Source organism: Rhipicephalus sanguineus, chromosome 5 (assembly GCF_013339695.2).
Source record: "Rhipicephalus sanguineus isolate Rsan-2018 chromosome 5, BIME_Rsan_1.4, whole genome shotgun sequence".
In the NCBI taxonomy this organism is placed as follows: domain Eukaryota; kingdom Metazoa; phylum Arthropoda; class Arachnida; order Ixodida; family Ixodidae; genus Rhipicephalus; species Rhipicephalus sanguineus.
The window spans coordinates 76,194,938-76,214,568 of record NC_051180.1 but is presented as its reverse complement, the minus strand read 5'-3'; the positions used below and the strand labels follow the sequence as shown (position 1 = coordinate 76,214,568).

The 19,631-nt window shown below is 47.8% G+C and overlaps 1 protein-coding gene and 7 non-coding genes across 9 annotated transcripts in view; 1 reads left to right on the top strand and 7 right to left on the bottom strand.

Annotated features, from left to right (window-relative positions):
• The window catches only part of LOC119393794 (ras-related protein Rab-8A), a 118,633-nt gene that overhangs the window by 87,419 nt on the left and 11,583 nt on the right, over positions 1-19,631 (top strand). For both annotated transcript variants that reach the window (XM_037660955.2, XM_037660957.2), the window contains exons 4-5: positions 14,072-14,149; positions 16,381-16,470. In XM_037660955.2, the coding sequence (XP_037516883.1) occupies positions 14,072-14,149; positions 16,381-16,470 (168 nt within the window). The remainder of the gene's footprint in view (positions 1-14,071; positions 14,150-16,380; positions 16,471-19,631) is intronic.
• Trnai-aau (transfer RNA isoleucine (anticodon AAU)) lies at positions 139-212 on the bottom strand. The gene has a single exon. It is a non-coding gene; the product is annotated as a tRNA-Ile (tRNA).
• Positions 361-434, bottom strand: Trnai-aau (transfer RNA isoleucine (anticodon AAU)). Its single transcript has one exon. It is a non-coding gene; the product is annotated as a tRNA-Ile (tRNA).
• Positions 584-657, bottom strand: Trnai-aau (transfer RNA isoleucine (anticodon AAU)). The gene has a single exon. It is a non-coding gene; the product is annotated as a tRNA-Ile (tRNA).
• Positions 806-879, bottom strand: Trnai-aau (transfer RNA isoleucine (anticodon AAU)). The gene has a single exon. It is a non-coding gene; the product is annotated as a tRNA-Ile (tRNA).
• On the bottom strand, positions 1,008-1,081 carry Trnai-aau (transfer RNA isoleucine (anticodon AAU)). The gene has a single exon. It is a non-coding gene; the product is annotated as a tRNA-Ile (tRNA).
• On the bottom strand, positions 1,229-1,302 carry Trnai-aau (transfer RNA isoleucine (anticodon AAU)). The gene has a single exon. It is a non-coding gene; the product is annotated as a tRNA-Ile (tRNA).
• Trnai-aau (transfer RNA isoleucine (anticodon AAU)) lies at positions 1,391-1,464 on the bottom strand. Its single transcript has one exon. It is a non-coding gene; the product is annotated as a tRNA-Ile (tRNA).

The following is a 19,631-nucleotide window of genomic DNA, read 5'->3' as shown; positions in this document are numbered from 1 at the left end:
TGCCCCATTTCAAATATCGAACATATGCCTGTGCCATGCATTTGTCATTTTCATTTGTTGATAGGATTGCAATGTCCTTTCTCTCAACCATCAGCGACCCCATATCGAGAACTCGAAAGAGCAAGAAAAAAAAAAGATTGGCCTGCGCAGGGATCGAACCTACGACCTTCGCGTTATTAGCACGACGCTCTAACCGACTGAGCTAGCAGGCCCGACTACTGTGCCCCATTTCAAATACCGAACATATGCCTGTGCCATGCATTTGTCATTTTCATTTGTTGATAGGATTGCAATGTCCTTTCTCTCAACCATCAGCGACCCCATATCGAGAACTCGAAAGAGCAAGAAAAAAAGAAAGATTGGCCTGCGCAGGGATCGAACCTACGACCTTCGCGTTATTAGCACGACGCTCTAACCGACTGAGCTAGCAGGCCCGACTACTGTGCCCCATTTCAAATACCGAACATATGCCTGTGCCATGCATTTGTCATTTTCATTTGTTGATAGGATTGCAATGTCCTTTCTCTCAACCATCAGCGACCCCATATCGAGGAACTCGAAAGAGCAAGAAAAAAAGAAAGGTTGGCCTGCGCAGGGATCGAACCTACGACCTTCGCGTTATTAGCACGACGCTCTAACCGACTGAGCTAGCAGGCCCGACTACTGTGCCCCATTTCAAATACCGAACATATGCCTGTGCCATGCATTTGTCATTTTCATTTGTTGATAGGATTGCAATGTCCTTTCTCTCAACCATCAGCGACCCCATATCGAGAACTCGAAAGCGCAAGAAAAAAAGAAAGATTGGCCTGCGCAGGGATCGAACCTACGACCTTCGCGTTATTAGCACGACGCTCTAACCGACTGAGCTAGCAGGCCCGACTACTGTGCCCCATTTCAAATACCGAACATATGCCTGTGCCATGCATTTGTCATTTTCATTTGCTGATAGGATTGCAATCAGCGACCCCATATCGAGAACTCGAAAGAGCAAGAAAAAAAAAGATTGGCCTGCGCAGGGATCGAACCTACGACCTTCGCGTTATTAGCACGACGCTCTAACCGACTGAGCTAGCAGGCCCGACTACTGTGCCCCATTTCAAATACCGAACATATGCCTGTGCCATGCATTTGTCATTTTCATTTCTTGATAGGATTGCAATGTCCTTTCTCTCAACCATCAGCGACCCCATATCGAGAACTCGAAAGAGCAAGAAAAAAAAAAGATTGGCCTGCGCAGGGATCGAACCTACGACCTTCGCTTTATTAGCACGACGCTCTAACCGACTGAGCTAGCAGGCCCGACTACTGTTCAGCGACCCCATATCGAGAACTCGAAAGAGCAAGAAAAAGTTCGCTAAGAAATGCTTCGCATTTAAAAAAGAAAGATTGGCCTGCGCAGGGATCGAACCTACGACCTTCGCGTTATTAGCACGACGCTCTAACCGACTGAGCTAGCAGGCCGACACGGCGGCGCAGTTTCCCAGAACGCTACACGTGCTTGCGCAACGGTTCTATCTGTATAGTATGTGATAACGGACGTCCGAGAGTCTATGCGACGACGAACCGATTAGTGGCTGCTCCGCCTCGCCGCCCATGCGCACGAGGTGCTCGAGAAAACCGGTCCCAGCTCGTGCGTCACGCTGCAAGCCACGCTCGTGGCGGCGTGCCCGTTTTCCAGACCCTGCTCCCTCCTCCACACCACTTCTGCCTTTCGCTTTTTGCTGACGGGCTTCTTGTCTGACTCAACTGAGTCGGTCACTGCTCTCCACCCAAGCCGAGGGTTGCGTCGGGGGTTGTCGAAGTTGTTCTTGCCACAGTAGTACAACACATGGCGCGCAGGAGTGTTCCTGGAAATTTAAGTATTTTCGGTGACGTGCGGGAAGAGGACCAAGATGGACTGGTGCAATGCGACTACAGGAAACCGGCAGATAGTGGAGTCGCAGGAAGCGTAGAAAAACAAAAAGAAAAACAAAAATGAACGGCTGTCTCTTTAAAGCGTTTATGCGGAAACGGCAGAAACACATAAAACAAAAAGGGGGTGAAGAAACAACTTTCCGTAGGTGGAACCGAGTCTTCCGTATTACGTGAGTGATTATCTGTGGACCAATCAGCTACCGCGGTGCCTCTGCTTCCGTCCGTTTTTTTTTTGTTTGTTTATCATTTTTTGGAGGTGGTAGTGGCTATATGATTGTATTTATGGTGTGTGTGTCTGATCTAGCCCTAGAAGTGTTAGCAAACGGCACTCGTAGTCATTGTGACCAATGCATTGTGGATATTGAGACCGATTGTGGCCGTTTTAGCAAAACATGCCTCAATAAAAAAGAACGAGAGAGAGAGAGAGAGCGTCGGGCTTGGCGTGTGTTACAGAACAGCTAAATTTTTAAAATCAAGCTGAACGAGAGAATTGGGAAGAGCATGGTCCGGATATATTAATACCTAAATGCATGCACACAGGTTTCACTGACGCACGAAAGGCGCGTGGTTCACAGTGAGGAGTGCGCTTTTACAGCGAAAGCTGTTATGAGATCATTTCACCGGCCGTTTTTGGCGCCGTAGTTGTCCGCCGCCGCCGCCGCCGGTGTCCGTAACCAGTATCGCTCGAAATAAGAAAAAAAAACTAAATAAGAAAAAAATTCCAGGATGGAACGAGGTTCGAACCTGGGTCCTCTGCGGGGGAGCCCAGTATTCAACCTCTGAGCCATACCGGTGCTTGAAACTGCTTTGCTAAAAGGTCCTATACAGGCTTCATGTCGGGAAGGAACCACATTAGCGTATGCAATATAGCGTGGTAGAAGAGTAAAATAAGCACCAAGCGTAGCACAACCCGAATTCTGTAACCAGGCGTCACACAATGCGAATTGCGCAACGAGCAGGTTGTTGAATGCTTCCAACCCATTACAAAGGACCCTGCCATAATTCTTCATCATCAGGCACAGCATCAACAAAGTGCGCATAATGCCTTACATGGGTTTAGCAGGTACCAACGCTATCCGTAGAATGACAAAAAATGGCAGAGTGCCTGCTGGCCTACTTCTCAAAAATTACAATTTTTATAGCGTAGTGGGTTCCTCGCAAGTGCACTTGGATTGGTTGCCAAGGAAGCCCATAAGCGCATGATACACTTCCTCTGGGTCTCAGTAAAATTACCGTGATTTATAGCGTAGTGGGTTCCTCGCAAGGGCACTTGTATTGGTTGCCAAGGAAGCCCATAAGCGTATGATCCATTTCCTCGGGGTCTCAGTAAAGTTCTTCGCTCCCCCCCCCCCCCCACCCGTCTTTTTCCCACGTCAACGTATGGTATACAGCATGACGGGAGAGGGAAATAGCGACCGGGCGTCACCCAATGCAAATTACATAACTGGTGGGCCGTTTAAAGATTCCAACCCATTACAAAGGGCTGAGCCATAATTCTTCATCGTCATCAGTCGTCGCGTGAACAAAGTGCACATAATGCCTTACAGACGTGTAGCTGGTGCCTCGCTTCTCCGCAGAATGACGAATAATGGCTTAGTAGGTGCTTCCAAACTTCACAAAAATTGTGATTTATGGCGTAGTGGGTACCTTTCTAGTGTACTTGTATTGTAGCCCCAAGAGAGCTTAACGGGCTCTAGAAACGCCGCTCTTCCAGCTTTCGCTGTGACTGTGCTGCGGTTTTAGCGCAGGCCTGGCGTTTTTTTACCTTCGAAAAAAAAACTGAGAAAACAAGCTTCCTAAACTCAGAAAACAATCTTATGGGAAGGAGGAGGATACAACTTTATTGACGCCATGAAATGGGTCAGGTGAGGGGGGGGGGGGGATGGGTGCAGCGAAAAGGTAGCCGATGGGCCCTCGGTCCGCTTTAGGTGGCCGAAAGTCCTTGCGCTTCGGCGACCCCCATGGCCCAGCACACTATCCGGAGTTCGTCGTCCGGTCGTGAGCTGCGCAAGCCAAGGGAAGAAGCATGCTTTTTAGAAGAACTGACATATCGTGCAAAAATTATGAAGCAACACTGTTCCTGCTCATTCCGTGTGATCACAAACCGACGCTCTGCGCTTCGTCAACCTCTCGGAAAACGCATACTCCAACCGAGGTTGCAAGGAAAGTGTCCACGCTTCCACTTGATGAGTGGGCGGTGCGAAAGAGAGGGAAGCGACTCAGCGCCAATACCTACTGATATCACAACGTGGACGCCACGAAGCCACGAAGGAAGATAGGGGCAAATCTCCTGCGTACTAATCAAAATGCAACGCCGTTGTCTTCCAACGTAGCGTTGATAAAGTTTAGTGCTGCTAAAAAAGGTAGTATGCCGGCAGGCCAATAAATATGAAGGAAGGAGCGCCGCCCGTGGAAAAAGTAATGTTCTAAAATATGAAAATTATTCGCATAGGAGTACAATTTGGCAAGCATCTATATATGGTTAACACTATTGATAGATTATTAGTAGAGCCCGGATATTTTAGGCACTAAAAATCTCGTTTTAGGCGCCAAAAATAGGCAGGCGAAACAATGTTTTAGGCTTCCAAAATCGTAAATATAGGCATAATAAATTTTCACATATATGCAAATAATTTCAAACGAAGGGGTGCGTGACCTCTATATACGACAGGAAAACAAAAATGTTATTGCTTAAGATGGCACAAAGGCGCCAACATTTGAACATAGCGTGCGTTGTACCGCACGGTTCGCACTCCCGTGCTCCGCAGAGTGAGTCATGTGTCCACTGTCGAATCAGTGTCTTTCCGGCATGACTGAGAAGTGCAGAGCAGGAGCAGACAGCCAGATTCCTAAATGACCAGAAGAGAGGGATTCCTCCTATTGGCCGGGTCGAATTGCGTAGAGCCAATTTCTCCCCTGGCAGTGAACGACCGGCGTAGCCAGGCGGGAGGGGGGGCACACATAAGTTTGTAAACGCACACATACGTTTTTATGTGTGCGTTTGTACACGCACACATAAAAACGCATGCACGGACATGTATAAAGTATCGCTGTCCCCCCGTCCCTCCCCTGAAAAATACTTCTGGCTACGCTACTGCAGCGAACACCTGAAAAAGTAAATTACAAATAAAAAAAAGCTGCGTGCAGATCACATTTTTTTTTCGTTTCTTTTTTTTTTTTTCTCTTCACTCTCCTTTCCGCTGACGGCTCTCCGCGGTTTCGCATTCGCCAACCGCTCGGGCCATGTCAGCGCGGCGGCGAATGCACGCTGGCCTGGCGTGTCCCGCTTCACTCATGCCAGCGGTTGTTGGTTGGTTGACCTAGAGGACTAGAGTTGGTTCAACTAGAGGACTATAGGTTGAACCCCATAGTTCCCAACAGTCAATCTTACGCAGTAACATGAATAATAGTCTCAAACAGCACCCGGGAGCGAAGCTTGAGGCTAAATAGCGTTTATATAAACGCCAATTTTGAAAATAGGCATTATAGGCATTTATAGGCACCATAAAAACACTATAAAAGACCTTCTTAAATTCTAATTCATGCTCATGTAACAAAATGGCGCGATAGGACCGCAAAGATCAAAATAGGCATTTGCCTATAATCCGGTCTCTAATTATTAGCTGTATAGCTATGTGCGAATACCGGTTCTTGCCAAGGAAGGCATATGAGACGTGCCTGAATGTGCTTGAGGGTAGTAGCACATGTGATTTGCGATTTAGTTCATGCAATTGGGGGACATTTGTTTCTTCAGAGCGTGTTGCTAAGCGCCGTATAGAGCTCATTTGCCCTATTTATTTATTTATTTATTTATTTATTTATTTATTTATTTATTTATTTATTTATTTATTTATTTATTTATTTATCTCGTTACGCCAGTCGGAGGACCGGCCGCAGGCTGCTGATTATACCTGGCTGTTTGGAATAGCACTTAGTCCGGTCTCAAGGGTCTTCTTCGGAAACACATGACCACATATCAATAGGATTGGCGTTGCGTAGAAATTTGAAGTGAATGCACGGTGCCTCCTTTTAGACAGTCCTGTGTTCCTCAGGTAATCTTATCTATGGCCCACAAGCTCGTGTGTGGAAAGCATCCTCTTTGCCTGTTAAAGCCTTCCTTTCGAAGTCCAAGAGCTGTAGCAGAAGCGAATTCAGTGTCCCGTCCCACTATATTTTATTCACATTCTGTACTCAACGGAGGCGAAGCTCGAGCTGTTTCGGACGGCCACACTGAAGTATATGCCGATCGTGCTGGCACATAGTCTACGCGCGAGCAGGGGCCACTTACCGTTATGTCGACACGCATTCAAGAGCGCTCGTGTGAACATCTGGAGCGATGTCACGCCACGGGGAGCCCTCAGTGTCGTCAGCTAGAAATCTTCGGAGCTCGGTCCTCCCTGGAGCGGTGGTTGACACTGGCCTCCGATAGGGGAAGAACCTCCACGGCTCTCCTTGCGTATTGACTCTTGAGTGATATTTACAGAAGACACTGTAAGACAGAGGGGTAGTAAGAAAAGTTTTCAAAGACGGAAAACGATGCAGTGCATATCGCGGTCAGTGATATGCTTCGTGAGAAGAAAAATTCCCTGACCAGGGCGATCTTTTCGTAAAATGGCAAGATTTCTCCCCAAGAAATTCGTCTGTATTCTCCTCGTATCTTCGTGCTTCTTCCTCCAGCCAGCATTTGGAGGTGATTTGCCATATTCCTAATATCTTTCAAACGAATTGATTGCTTCACGTGCGCATCTGCGCGACAGATACGCATCTGACGATCGTAACAGGGCTTCATTGTTAAACACTGAGCGGCTAGACGAGACGCTAGAAGCTGTTTAACTGGCGTCAAGGACTTTGGCTGGCTTCAAGGAGCTCGGAAGCAGGAACTAGCTGCAGCGCGTACCGTATATACAGCGGAGAGGGGTGAAATTTGCGCCGTTCGCACGGTCCCAGAATACGCAAATGCGCTTTTCACGGGGACGTCGAGCGGCAGCTGCAAGTAATGGCATACAAGAAGACGACGCGGCGACGAAAGTGGCACGCATCGGCATCTCGTCATAGAGATAAAATAATAAAAGAAAGTGTCGAACGTGTGTATACTCTCGTGTGCCAAGAACGACTGCCGAGATGAAGGTCGGCGTGTGTATACCGCCGCACATCTGTGCTCGGTTGCACGCGCGTTGTGACATAGCATCTGCGACACAACAACCACACCCTGATACGATGCGGTGTGTTCAACAGCTCGCGGCTTTGAGGCGCTTAAAAAAACAGAGAACGGCACCCAAGTGCTGTTTTCTTCGCAGGCTGTCCGGTCTCGGATGCTATGTCTCCTCACTATTTGTATTAGTCACAATAAAACGCTCTTAGAATGATCGCTGGCTATAGAAGGGGAACAATAGCGGTGTTTTTATGTCTTTTTTTTGCAACGTGAACACAACACACGCACCCGCGCGTACATGTGTGTGCGCGTGCGTGTCTATGTATGTATGTATGTATGTATGTATGTATGTATGTATGTATGTATGTATGTATGTATGTATGTATGTATGTATGTATGTATGTATGTATGTATGTATGTATGTATGTATGTATATGTGCTCGCTCGCTCGCGCACAGACTTGCACACAGCGTAACACTCATACGCTGCCTTTCGTTCAAGCGTTTCCACAGCAACGCATTCCTTCTGTCGCAAAACACCTGCTTCAGAGTGTGTAGCATGTTGCGCGACAGCAGAACGTTGACTCGCTCTAATCTCACCCCTCTGAACAGACACAAAGAGGACAAAAAAAAAAAACAACTAAGAAAACGGAAGGGAGGACGAAAGGAGAAACGCGAAAATCGGCGCCACGGCTTCCATATCATGGAAACCGACAACAACCCTCTCTCTCTCTCTCTCTCTCTCTCTCTCTCTCGCACACACATTCGTGTGGGTGCGCCTGTGCTTCCTTCCTCGCCTGGGGCGCGCCGACTGTACGTCGACGAGGTTCGCTCTCGTTCAGGTGACAATGGACGAGGGGCAGTAACGCCGCTGGCAGCGGCTCCCCGGACCGCGGCCGTCATTTCCGCCGATAAGATTCGCTTTCCTGCTCCGAGCGACGCCACCACGCCCACTCGAGGGCTAACGTCTGCGACGCTTGGACCACGATAACGGTACCACGACGGCGCTATGTATAGACATCGTCCGGCGTCGGCGAGGGAGTTGAGCGGTTTCGCAGAACCGGATACTATATCCCTGATCAGCGGCCATCAAAAAAGATAGAAAAAAAGAGAGAAGACACCAGGAAGATGCCGTACACCGCTGTTACGCGTACGCATTTACGTCTCCACCGTGCACTGTGAACGTATACCTGGCTGTTATCGGGCACATTTAGAGCAGGCGAGGCCTGATCACCGCGACATTCCTGTGCTGGAGACGGCGGCTTGATACGGACCTCCCCGCCGTCGCAAGACCTCGCTAAAATTTGTCTCCTGCAATCTTCTCGCCAATGCAGAACAAGGACTGATCTCAGTGCGCGATGTCTATATATACACATCGTATACCGAGCGAGTTAAGGTTGATTAACAAACTATACAAGTAAAGCGGTGAGATCAGATCGCGTCGCCCGCCTTTCTTTTTTTTTTCTTTCTTTCGTTTTCATTGTCGTGAGGCATATCTTTCCCCCTTCTTTTTTTTTATCTTTTTATGTCGCGACTCGCTCGTCTCGAAAAGAGAGTTGTGTTCGTCTGCAGGTATAGGATCCGGCACATCTTGCCACGTTCCTCGATTGTGACTCTAGGCCCGCCAGCTCACCGCTGCTACTAGCTTCGCAGCAATGAACACAAATACGAGCAGTATACTTCCTATGCAGTAGCCCATACTATTCCTTGACTAGCGCAGGCACTGAGGCAGGAAGTACACACGTTCAAAAGAAAGAAACTAGCGCGTTCGTGCGGTGCTGCGGACGTAATCAGTGCGTCAACGCTCGTCGAAAATAGATCCCCGTGCATAAGGAAATGCAATCCCCGTTTTTTGAAACGACCGCTAACAACGGTACTTGTGCTGATGAAAACTGTACTTCTGGGCAGAGTTCGCCTCTTCTACTCCCACCCCACTTCTTTTTTTTTTTTTTTCGGTGCCGGTTTGAAGAGTCGTACACTCGCCCCGCAAGTATCAATAAACCACCATTCCATTTCCAATGTTCTATTTGGCACCGTTACGTTTTCTCTTTGCGGAAGAGCAAACCAATAGAGAAACGCCGTTGCCGCATTCTGTGCGTTGCGCTGAATGAAAACGATCGGCCATGCAGTGTTCGCCGCATACATGCATTCGATTGTTCCAAAAAGCGTGTCAGTGGTCGGCACAGACCGGGTGCTTCTGTGCGTTTCGCTCAACGGGAAAGCCAACGCGACTGCATGCTGCACTGCAGGTCTCAATGATAATTGTGAAGCCCCTCGTTTTGGACTAAAAATAAAGAACGCTCGCACAATAGTCGCTAACAGAAGTAACACGTAGTGCGGGCGTGGCGTCTCCTTCCACATACGTGTCAGCAGTCCAGCACGGGCAAAACTGAAAATAACTAGTCAGGATCACTTGGCACGCCTCCTCGCCATGTGCTAGCTCTCAAGAATGCCGTGACGTGATCATGACAGACCAACTTTCTAAATGCCGAGATCAAAACTGGTTCGCAACGAAAAGAGCCACTGTATATTTTTCACGCCAATCGCACTATTTTCAGCACGTTTGTTATGCACAGTTTAGGTGGCGTGGACTTCAAATAGGGAAACCAATAAGTGTGAAGTCATAAACATCATTTTGGCGTATGGCCAAGAAATGGTACCTTCTCTTTTTATATATATATCTGTTCATACACATCGTATTTGCACTCACGTTTCGGTGTAAGTGCGCGTATACCTGCGCGTACTCTCTAGTTTCATCTTCCTTTCGTTTCTGATGACAGTGTCACATGGCGGCCCGTCTCGCATCCAGGGGTGCTTCATTTTCAAGTTTGATCCTTACGTGCAAGTGGCACTAATACCGCATACGTAGCCGTGATTGCTATCGATCCTTCATTCTCGTAACGGCTAGAACAAAACAGCACAAAAAGAAACGAAGAGACCGACACGCTATATAGCTTATCTCTATTTCATGAAGAGTAATTCCTTAACAGGTTCCGTGAGTTCTCGAAATGTTATCTCTCACTGGTGAACACGCTGTGGCAGGAATGAGATTTACACTTGCCTAAGACCTTCCTCAGAGAAACTAGACAATTCGATGCTACGTAGAATTTCCCTTGCCACGTGTCGCTGTTGTTCGTTGAGGAGAATGTTCAACTGTATACGTATGATACAGTGTTGTACGGAACGGCGTTCCAAGGAACGACGTTCCAGGAACTAGTTCCTTTTTGGAGGAACGGAGGAACGCCACCGTTCCATTAAGGATCGGTGGAACTGTAACGGTAACTCGTTACGTTTACGTAGGAATGGCATAGGGAACGGCGTTCCTTCTGTAAATATTCCTCGGCATTGAACAGGCGCCCGTACACAGCACATCATGCAGAACAGGGTGGATGGGCGACAACGTGGGGCGCAAGAATCTACCGCTCGCCTGTCATTTGACTATGCTGCATCCTGCTTTTCACTTTAAGGCGCCCACAGGGGGCGAAGGGAAGCACGCGATGTCAAGACCGACCACGCGCTGGAGGAACAGCGGATTTTCTTTTTGTCTGAGCCAGTCTGACAGCAATCACGGGCCGTTCTTGAGTGTAGACACACTTTGGAGAACTTTTATTTGACATTCCAGAATCATCGAACCCCACTGTAAAGCTCGCACCAGGAAAGGGCACGCAATTTTTTTACCTCAGCGACTTTTTTGCTCTGCCAACTCGAAAGTAACTTTTGTGCGTGGGGAGGGGGGGGGGGGGGGGGGGGCTGCGTATTCGGCCGGTTCTGCTGCGCGTCCCCATGGCCTTGTCGGCATAGGGAAAAGTGGGGGATCCGACTTGCCGTAGTCGAGGCGCCTACGAGTGGTTCCGCGGAGTTTCGAACGGCGCGAATCATCGTCGCGAATCTGGTATTTGATGCGCATGGGACAGAGGAGCCAATCACAACGCCAGAGGCCGCAGAAAATGAGTGAAGCACCGACGTGCAACTTTTATTATAGTTCAGTTCGACAGCCGCCGCACCGATAACGTCTGTCATGCAATAAACGATACCGTACATCCAGCGCTACATTGTTGTTGCTCCCGCTGAGCCTGCGCTCGCTCCTACGACCACGGGTGACTTGTCCCTATTTGTGTACAACACGGCAGTACCCTCAAGCACTTGATGGAACGGCTCTTCAACATTGTCAACGAAGTGCTGACGAGAAAACAGGTTCCTCAGTCGGATACCAACATCGTGATGCGACTCTTGCTGAGTGCGAACAAGGGATTTACTAAGTTGCGAATATGTATCCTAGACATTATTTTCTACTCACACTGCAGTATTGAATCAGCACTCATTAAACCCCTATGTGTTGTTCTTTTCGATGTGGTTTCCTGTGCAAGAAACTTGTTTATATTGGTGCATGTGTGGAAATTTCATTTTGAATATCTGAAGCGCAGTATTATGACGGCACATTTGAAAAATGGCGTGGATAGTGCCCCATGTGTTGAACTTGTAATAGACGAGCACGAAAGTTGCAGTTAGACATGTCTGTCGTATGGCCGGTGGTCTATAAAAAATTCGTCTAGGAGCGTTTCTTTAGATTGATTTTATCTACATTGAACCTACTGCCGGCGATGTCAAAATCATAAAATATGTAGCTCGATGTTAGCTTTAAATTGCTCCCCTTATTTCGCCTCGGGGTTATCCGGCACAATATTTTGATTAAAAATTCAAATGTAACGTAAAAGTAACGACACGTTCCAATTTTCGAAAAGTAACTGGAACGCGTTCCTTTCGCACTGAAGGAACTTGTAACGGGAACTCGTTCCAAGATTGGTAGGGAACGAGGAACGAGCCTTCGTTCCTGTTTTAGAGGAACGTGTACAACACTGGTATGATAACAGCGGGTTCTTTGAGGTCAAAAACGCATCCGCGCAGCTTTAACAGCGCTAATCAATTCACCGTATGAGCCTAGACGCCTTACCTGCGTAATCACCGTTATTATCTCGCCCCTGCGAAAATCTCTCTAAGCTAATTTAAATCAATTCCGCTGGTTGTTACGCCTTAAACTACACGCGTGTCAGGGCACATGGTGGGCGCGCGTCGTGCTTGAACTACGTAATGCACTACTTCCCGGCAGTTTTGGTTAACGGCGTCCGCAACAACTTATACAACCGTAATTATTGTTATTTTTTTCTCGGTAAGTTATGGCTGACCACCTCACGTACATGGGGCTCTCTGCACTACAGCCTAGTGAAACCTTCTCACGAACACGTGCGGGGACACTTAAATCGGCAAAAGATACAGGATCATGTGGGTAGGCGTGCACCCAATATGCTCTTAGTAAACGCGGACTCATCGCTCATCGTCAGACGCCGTCGTGCGGAGCGACTCGCACGACAGGGTCGGATAAAAGGTTCCGGCTATATCCGGACTCTCCATAGTATATAAATATACCGTATAAACCATATCGCAAGAAGCGAGAAGCCGTTACGTCCAATTTGTTCCCGACCGTATAGTGGCGGCACGTCTGTGAACACAGTCAGCATACTCAAGCGAGCCGTTTGTTCTGTACAGGCGACGCTTTCACCGCTTCGAGCGTTTACAGTTCCCACGTGCGGCGCTAACCGTGTAATACGTGTGGGTCTCGGAGTAAGTAAGTTGCCGAGGGCGCACAGCGCGTCGATCACCTCCCCGCTTTGTTACGCTCCGTTAGGTAAACACACGATGATGGGACGAGATGAGTTGCAGCGCTTAAAACCGGTGCTAAATGCTTATACGCTCGTTGCTGCGATGGACCCGGAAGGTGGGACGCTCCGATGAGCACGGAAGCGAAGACATTGCGCGCCAAGTCGGCCAAGACTATAATACGCGTGTGTGCGCGCTGGGACATTTAAAAGCTGCGTATAGCCGTATTCAAGAACGGTATATATACCTCCCTGCAAACTGCGCCGACCGTATCTGCTCTGTGTTAACGCGTCTCTAATTGCCCTGGCTGAATAAGCTTCGTCGCCTGTCCGATTCGGGGTCGGTCGCTTTCTTTGATGACGTGGAAAAAGAAGCCGCGCACGCCCCTACTTCGCCTGGCCCTGCGTGCTGACCATTTGCGCGCATTCGAGACCTGCCTCTTGTTTTCCGAGCTAGTGGCTTGCGACGTGCACACCTCTGTACTCAACTTGCTTTGTTTCAAGCGTCGCTCTGAACTTGGGAGCGTAAATAACTCGCAATCTTCTCGCCATGCAGTGATGTTTGTATACGTAGTGCACTGGCCGTGGAGTGCGCTCAAGTGCTCATTCCTTTAAACTGTCCGTTTTTTGTTGAGGGCGAAAAACATTACGCGAGCCGGTGAAAGGCATTTCCGCTTTTTTTTTTTTTTGGTCTTGTACGGAAATTGAGCGTGTACAGTTTCTCTGAAAAGCAGCCTTACAGATGTGTGCTAACGTTTCTTGTCACTTTTGGGACCTGCACTTTTCGGAATAACGTCGGCGTGCTTGAATAAAGTTGTGCACAATTTTACTTAAGCCATAATTAGTTGTGTGCGACTTCGATTCTCAACGCGTAATCTGTCCTTTGCTTCTAAATGGCCCTCCGTTTCTTCAGAATTGGAACTGGCAATGAACTCTTTTCAGTATCTATACAGACTCAGAGTGTAAAAAATGACGTTTTAGAAGTCGTGGACCTAAAACGTAAAGCCGAAGCAATAAATCCGGCTTTTACGAAAGAACTTAAACATATTGTTTAAGTTCGCGCGCGTGCTCACTTCCCCTGAAGACATGTAAATCTCTGTGCGCGCTAAGACACTTTTGCGTTCACTGATCTCGAAACTCCTTAATGGATACGCAATTGGAACCTTTTATGATGCAATGAGTGGCGGAGTGTAAATATGGTAAACAGCATGTGGATCATTAGCGCAATGCTTGTCCTTGCTTGCCTTTTTTTTTTAGTCATATAGCGGTTAATGAAAGCGGCTCTTATCTGTACGACTGCACAGCCACTTACAGTCATTGTGTCTTCCTTTTTCTTTTTTTTATTTCAGGGCATTTTAATCATGTACGACGTCACAAACATGGATTCATTCAACCACCTTTCCTACTGGTTCAGGAATATCGAAGAGGTAAGTCGAAAACTGTCCGATCGGACTTCTTTTCCTTTTTTCTCTTTTTTCTATACTATGTATATAGTTTATTATGGTGTGTCGGCCCCACAGTACATAATATTGTCACTGCAGTATTCTCCCACTAAGCACATTCACTCAGTCAGTCAAAGAACTTTATTGAAAGGCCGTGCGAGTTTGCGAGACGGGCAAAAGGTCCCGCTTGGGTGACGGCCAGGAGTTCTTAGTTTGTTCTTTTTGTTGTTTTATTTTTCGGTATTCACGGAACGCCTCCTAACCTAAAATGTCGTTCATGTTAAACAGTCTCACAGAAGGCAATGCAAGAGACTGTGTGGTAACTGTTCCCAAGAGGGCTCAATATATTTAAGGACGGCGCGGTAAGACGGGACAAAGGTAGATCAGACTGAGCACTCGCGTTGTCCAACCTATTCCTTTCTTCTTTTTTTTTCTCGCTGTATACAAGTATTTTTGTAGATACGCATATAAAATGGTTATTTCATGAGGACCTTCACCAAGAAGCCGTTTCAAACGTCGTGAGCCTTGTAGTTCGTGTTCGCCGTAAGTATAAAACATACGTATAGAGGCCTCGCTAGGATATCATGCGATCAAATACCTTGCAACTTTGTCGAGCCAGTGTCTTATGGAATGTGCCATTCCGCGCCCTAAATTATTTGCTTACAATTCTGTGCTCCAATCAAGCCGTGTTGCTCTGGTCTGATCGAGAATGAGGTGCACATGTACACACATAGTTGTGCGCCGGGTTCTCCATTGGAGGGGGGGGGGGGGGGCTGATTTCACCGCAGCCTCCCTTCCCCCTCTTCCCCCGTTGATCGTGTTCTAAAGAAAACAAGCTTAGCAAAGGATGTAAAAATGCAAATGATGTAAAAATGCAAATGAAGCGATGACGTGTTTCTCACAACGGCCTGCCTTTGGTACCGGCTTTTGAGGGGTGTATAAGATGTAAACAGCTTTTGGAATGCAACGTCAGGAGCCCTCGGCCGTCATTATCTCCAAAAATCTGCGTGGCCATAAGCCTAAACATTAAACAATGACGGTACAGGGATAACAAGGGAAGGGGGAAGGGGGAGCGTTTGCCTTTCCCTTTGCGCACGCCTATGTGCATACACGAAGTTTTATAAATGTGCGCTCTTTTTAACATAGGAACTGCGACAAATCAAGGCGGGAATGTCTTCGCGAAGACGCAATCCTGAAGGCACACCTTATAGAACAGCCGCGACCCTCTGAAAGGCGCCGGGACTGATTGCTGTTGGTCTTCCGCTCGCGCTCTCTTTCTTGTCGCGACGCCTGCGAGCATGCAGCCTTCTTCCTCTGATCTGCACCGCCGCCGCCTAGCCGAGGTTCCTGTCGCGGCCTGGCAATCCTCTTAGCATTACGACGGTCGATCCGCATTCCGGCTCGTGCCTGAGGCTTATAGTCACATTCAGCCTGGGATTTGCTTGACAAACTCCTATACCGCGCCTTCGAATGAATAGCGGGGGAGGCCCATGAAGGCGGCACTCGCGTGGCTTTATGGAAGGCGCTTTCGCTCCAAAGCTGCTTGGACGCGGCATTTCTTTGGGCTCGCGCGCCTCGAAAAGGGACCGAGTGCGAGCACGCAGAGAAAGCTGTTCGGTCAGCCGCTCTTGCGTCACACTGGACGTCAGAAAGCAAAATGGTGACGTCAAGAATTCCACCTCTGTCTATATTAGGGACGATGCAACAGCAGGGGTCCGTCGGTGTCAAGGAACGAAAAATCTTCGATTACCGAGATTTTAGCGAATAAAGCTTTAAAAACAGATAAAAACAAACATTTAGCCTTGCCTGCTGCAATCACCATCTCTGCTGTACACTTATAGACTATAGTGAGCTTAGCGGTAAGGCATCAACTGCATTAGACTGCTTTAACGTTAAGATATACCGCGACTTTGGCCACCCGACAGTCTTTGCTCGCGCGAAACTTACATAGGATGGCGTACCTTGTAGTCCTCCGGAATGACCTATTATATAAGTTGGCAATCCGGCAACTTTACGTGCTCTGTGGTGTCCTGGCGTAAGCAGCAAACATTTGTGCGTAGTTTTCCCATAGTTAAAGGGGAAAGGGTTATATGGTGTAATATATACTGTATTTAGACTATATGGTTATACAGTATATAAAGTGGCAGCGCAGTGTGGTATTTGCGGTGTTCCCTTGTTTAATTCGCTACGTCTGTGGCCCTTTGTTCTTTCCTCAGAACGCGTCACCTGAAGTGGTCAAAGTCCTTGTGGGAAACAAATGTGACGCGACGCATGCGCGCCAAGTGGAGAAGGACCGAGGAGAAAAGGTGAGGAGGACATCCACCCTATGTTTCCCGGATAAGTCGGAATTTGGCCACTGCAAACTCAATGTCCACCAAGCTGTCGTAAACGATTATGAACGAAGTTGATGATATTTGCCGCAGGTGAATCTGTGATGTGCAGCATAGTTAAGCTCACACCAAAAATAAGTACAAGGTTAACCTATAGACTGACATACATTTCTGGAATAGAGATGAGACGGCAGTCTTGCCTTCATGGGTGGTTTCGTACACCAGACGGACGCATAAACAAAATAACGTTTGGTGACGCCTCATTATCGTTCTCGTAATAGCAATAACATGTATTAATATAAAATTAGGTGCCCATTTTGCCCCTCCCCCCCCCTTCCCTGCTGACGCTCATGACGCCCCTGCTCACGCCCACGAAGTTCTTTCTTCAACTAGAAATCTCACTGTCTTTTTTTATTATTGCGAAGCATTTCTTAGCAAACTTCTGCGACTTTGAGCGTATCCATCAATCGAGCCACCTTCGACTTTGTGCTCTCCTGGCCGTTTCGTGAATGGGATGTATACTAAAATTGATATGGCATAACATGACTGCATGGCGAACATAGATGACAGGTCATAACATGAAAATAATGACATGCATGTCATGTACAGCATGATTTACATGTCACGGCCTTAGTGCTCTTGAAGGCGTTTCGTTAACCTGATATATGCCAAAATTGGTATGGCATGACAAGAGTGTATGACAAAAATAAGTGGCAGGTCCTGACGTGGAAATCGTGACACGCATTTCATGTACAGCATAATTTACATGTCTTAGTCTGGGGGCGCTCACGGCCGTTTAATTAAATGGATATTTACCAAAATTGGCATGACGAGACATTTCTGCATGGCGAACATAAATGACAGGTGATAACATGAAAATCATGACATGCATGTCATGTACGGCATGGCTTAAATGTCACGCTCATGGTGCGCTCGCAGCCGTTTCGCTGTCTTGATATACACTAAAACTGGTGTTGCGTGACGTGACTGTATAACGAACCTAAATGACTGGTGGTAACATGAAAATAATCAAGTGCATGTCATGTAGGGCATGATTTACATGCCACGCTCATGGTGCGCACGCGGCCGGTTCGCTAGCTTGATATACACCAAAATTGGTATTGCGCGACGTGACTGTATGACGAACATAAATGACAGATGGTAACATGAAAATCATGACATGCATGTCATGTAGGGTATGATTTACAAGACGCTGTCTTGGTGCGCTTCTGGCCGCTCTTATATACCAAAATTGGTGTGACATGACATGAGTGCGTGAAAAACGTAAATTACAGGTCATGCATTGTATATACCAGAATATACGTTTCATTAGCATGGTATATACCAGATTCTGCATGCATGCATGCATGACAAACATGCGATATATAGTGAACTAGACGCCACGACATCAATGTCTTCATTTGGCTCAATGACAAACAAGGCGACCTATGCACCTCTTTATTTGCTTCTTCGCATTGCATCGATTCCCACAGTGCGTGAGATCTGCCGCAGTCTTCTATGTGATATCCTTATAGATTTTCATTGCAGTTTAGTTCTACAAGTAGTTGGATGACAATTTTTGTCTCGGTAAACCTTCCTTCACCTTGCGGGCTTGCACAGCACCGATTCGCTCATATCTATATAGCAGTCACAAGAAGAAGAAATAGGCATGGGCAGGGCATGCAGCGCGAAGGCTAGATAACCGCTGGTCATTAAGAATAACAGACTGGATTCCAATGGAAGGCAAGCGCGCGAGATGGTGGCAGAAAATTAGGTTGGCAAATGAGATCATTAAGTTTGCGGGGATAACATGGCCGTAGCAAGCACAGGACCGGGTCGGTTGGAGAAACATGAGAGAGGCCTTCGCCCTACAGATGGACGTGGTCTGCCTGATGATGATGATGATGATGATGATGATGATGATACCAGTCTAGACTCAGTGTTTATATTTAACGTTTATTTAATAACAACGGCCGTTTGTCTTTACCCTTTAATGCGCACAGCGACAGTTGCGTTTGATAACCCGCTGAAAGTCGGCTGTACCGACAGGCCGTAACGCAACCGCTTCGTGCCGTCCACGCATGAGCACCGCACGTTGTAACACACGCCGGGGCCCGGCGCTTATGAAACCCACGCGTCGGTGGGAGTCGTTGACACCGGCCGACGCGGATCGATTCGGTGCGGCTAGTTATTTCGAAACCATGACTGTGTACAAAACAACGAGACTCCATGGCAGCCAAAACACGCGTTGACATCAATCGCGCGAGGGCAACGCGATATAGGGGGCGATATGGCCCGTTCGGGAAAATGTCACGCGCCCACGTGTGTTTGCCGCGCTTTTTACGTGCTCGACGCACGCGACCGGCATTCCACGCAGCTCGCTGATACGGCGGGCAAGCACGCACGGCTGGTGATAACGAGGAGCACGTCAGAGAGTTCGGGTCACGAAGGTCTACGAGAAGGACAAAGCAATAAAAGAATGAGCGAGTGTGTATAGACGAGCGCAGTGTATCGCCGTATACTTCTAGGCGACCCTCTATTTCGAGCGACGTGATGCGAATTGAAGAAAACGATCAAGGTCTTTGGTCCTTCCTTTCGTGTTCTCAGGACTCGCAAGTATACATACAAACGTATACTGCTAGCCATCGTCAATTGGTGTCATTCCTTAGCCTTGTTCTCGACTTGTCGCGAGTTCTCGCTTCCTATCTTCGTCATCTTTTTTTTTTTTTTTGTGATGCTTCGAACTCGGGAGCCTGAAAAACAAGCAGACGAAATGGTGATGCGCCTGCACAGACCGCAGCATTTGCAGCATATTTAGATAATCGTAATGTAGGTCCCGATAAACGTGATAAAAAAACAGACAGAGGGCCAGTGGCGCGCGCTTGTGGGGTCGTAAGTGAATTTCCCATTAATATCGAATAAACCTGTTCAAGGAGGAACTGACTTCGCAGAGGGGCGGACGCCTCGTTGTACTGTATGCGCCTTACACGGCACCGACGCTTCTTAGAAGCCTCTGTGCGCAATATCCTGTAAACGTGACACTGGCATGGCCGATTCAAGAGCGCTAAAAGTTTTGAGGCTACGATTCGTATACACACACGTTCGTTCGTTCGTTCGTTCGTTCGATTCGTGCCAGT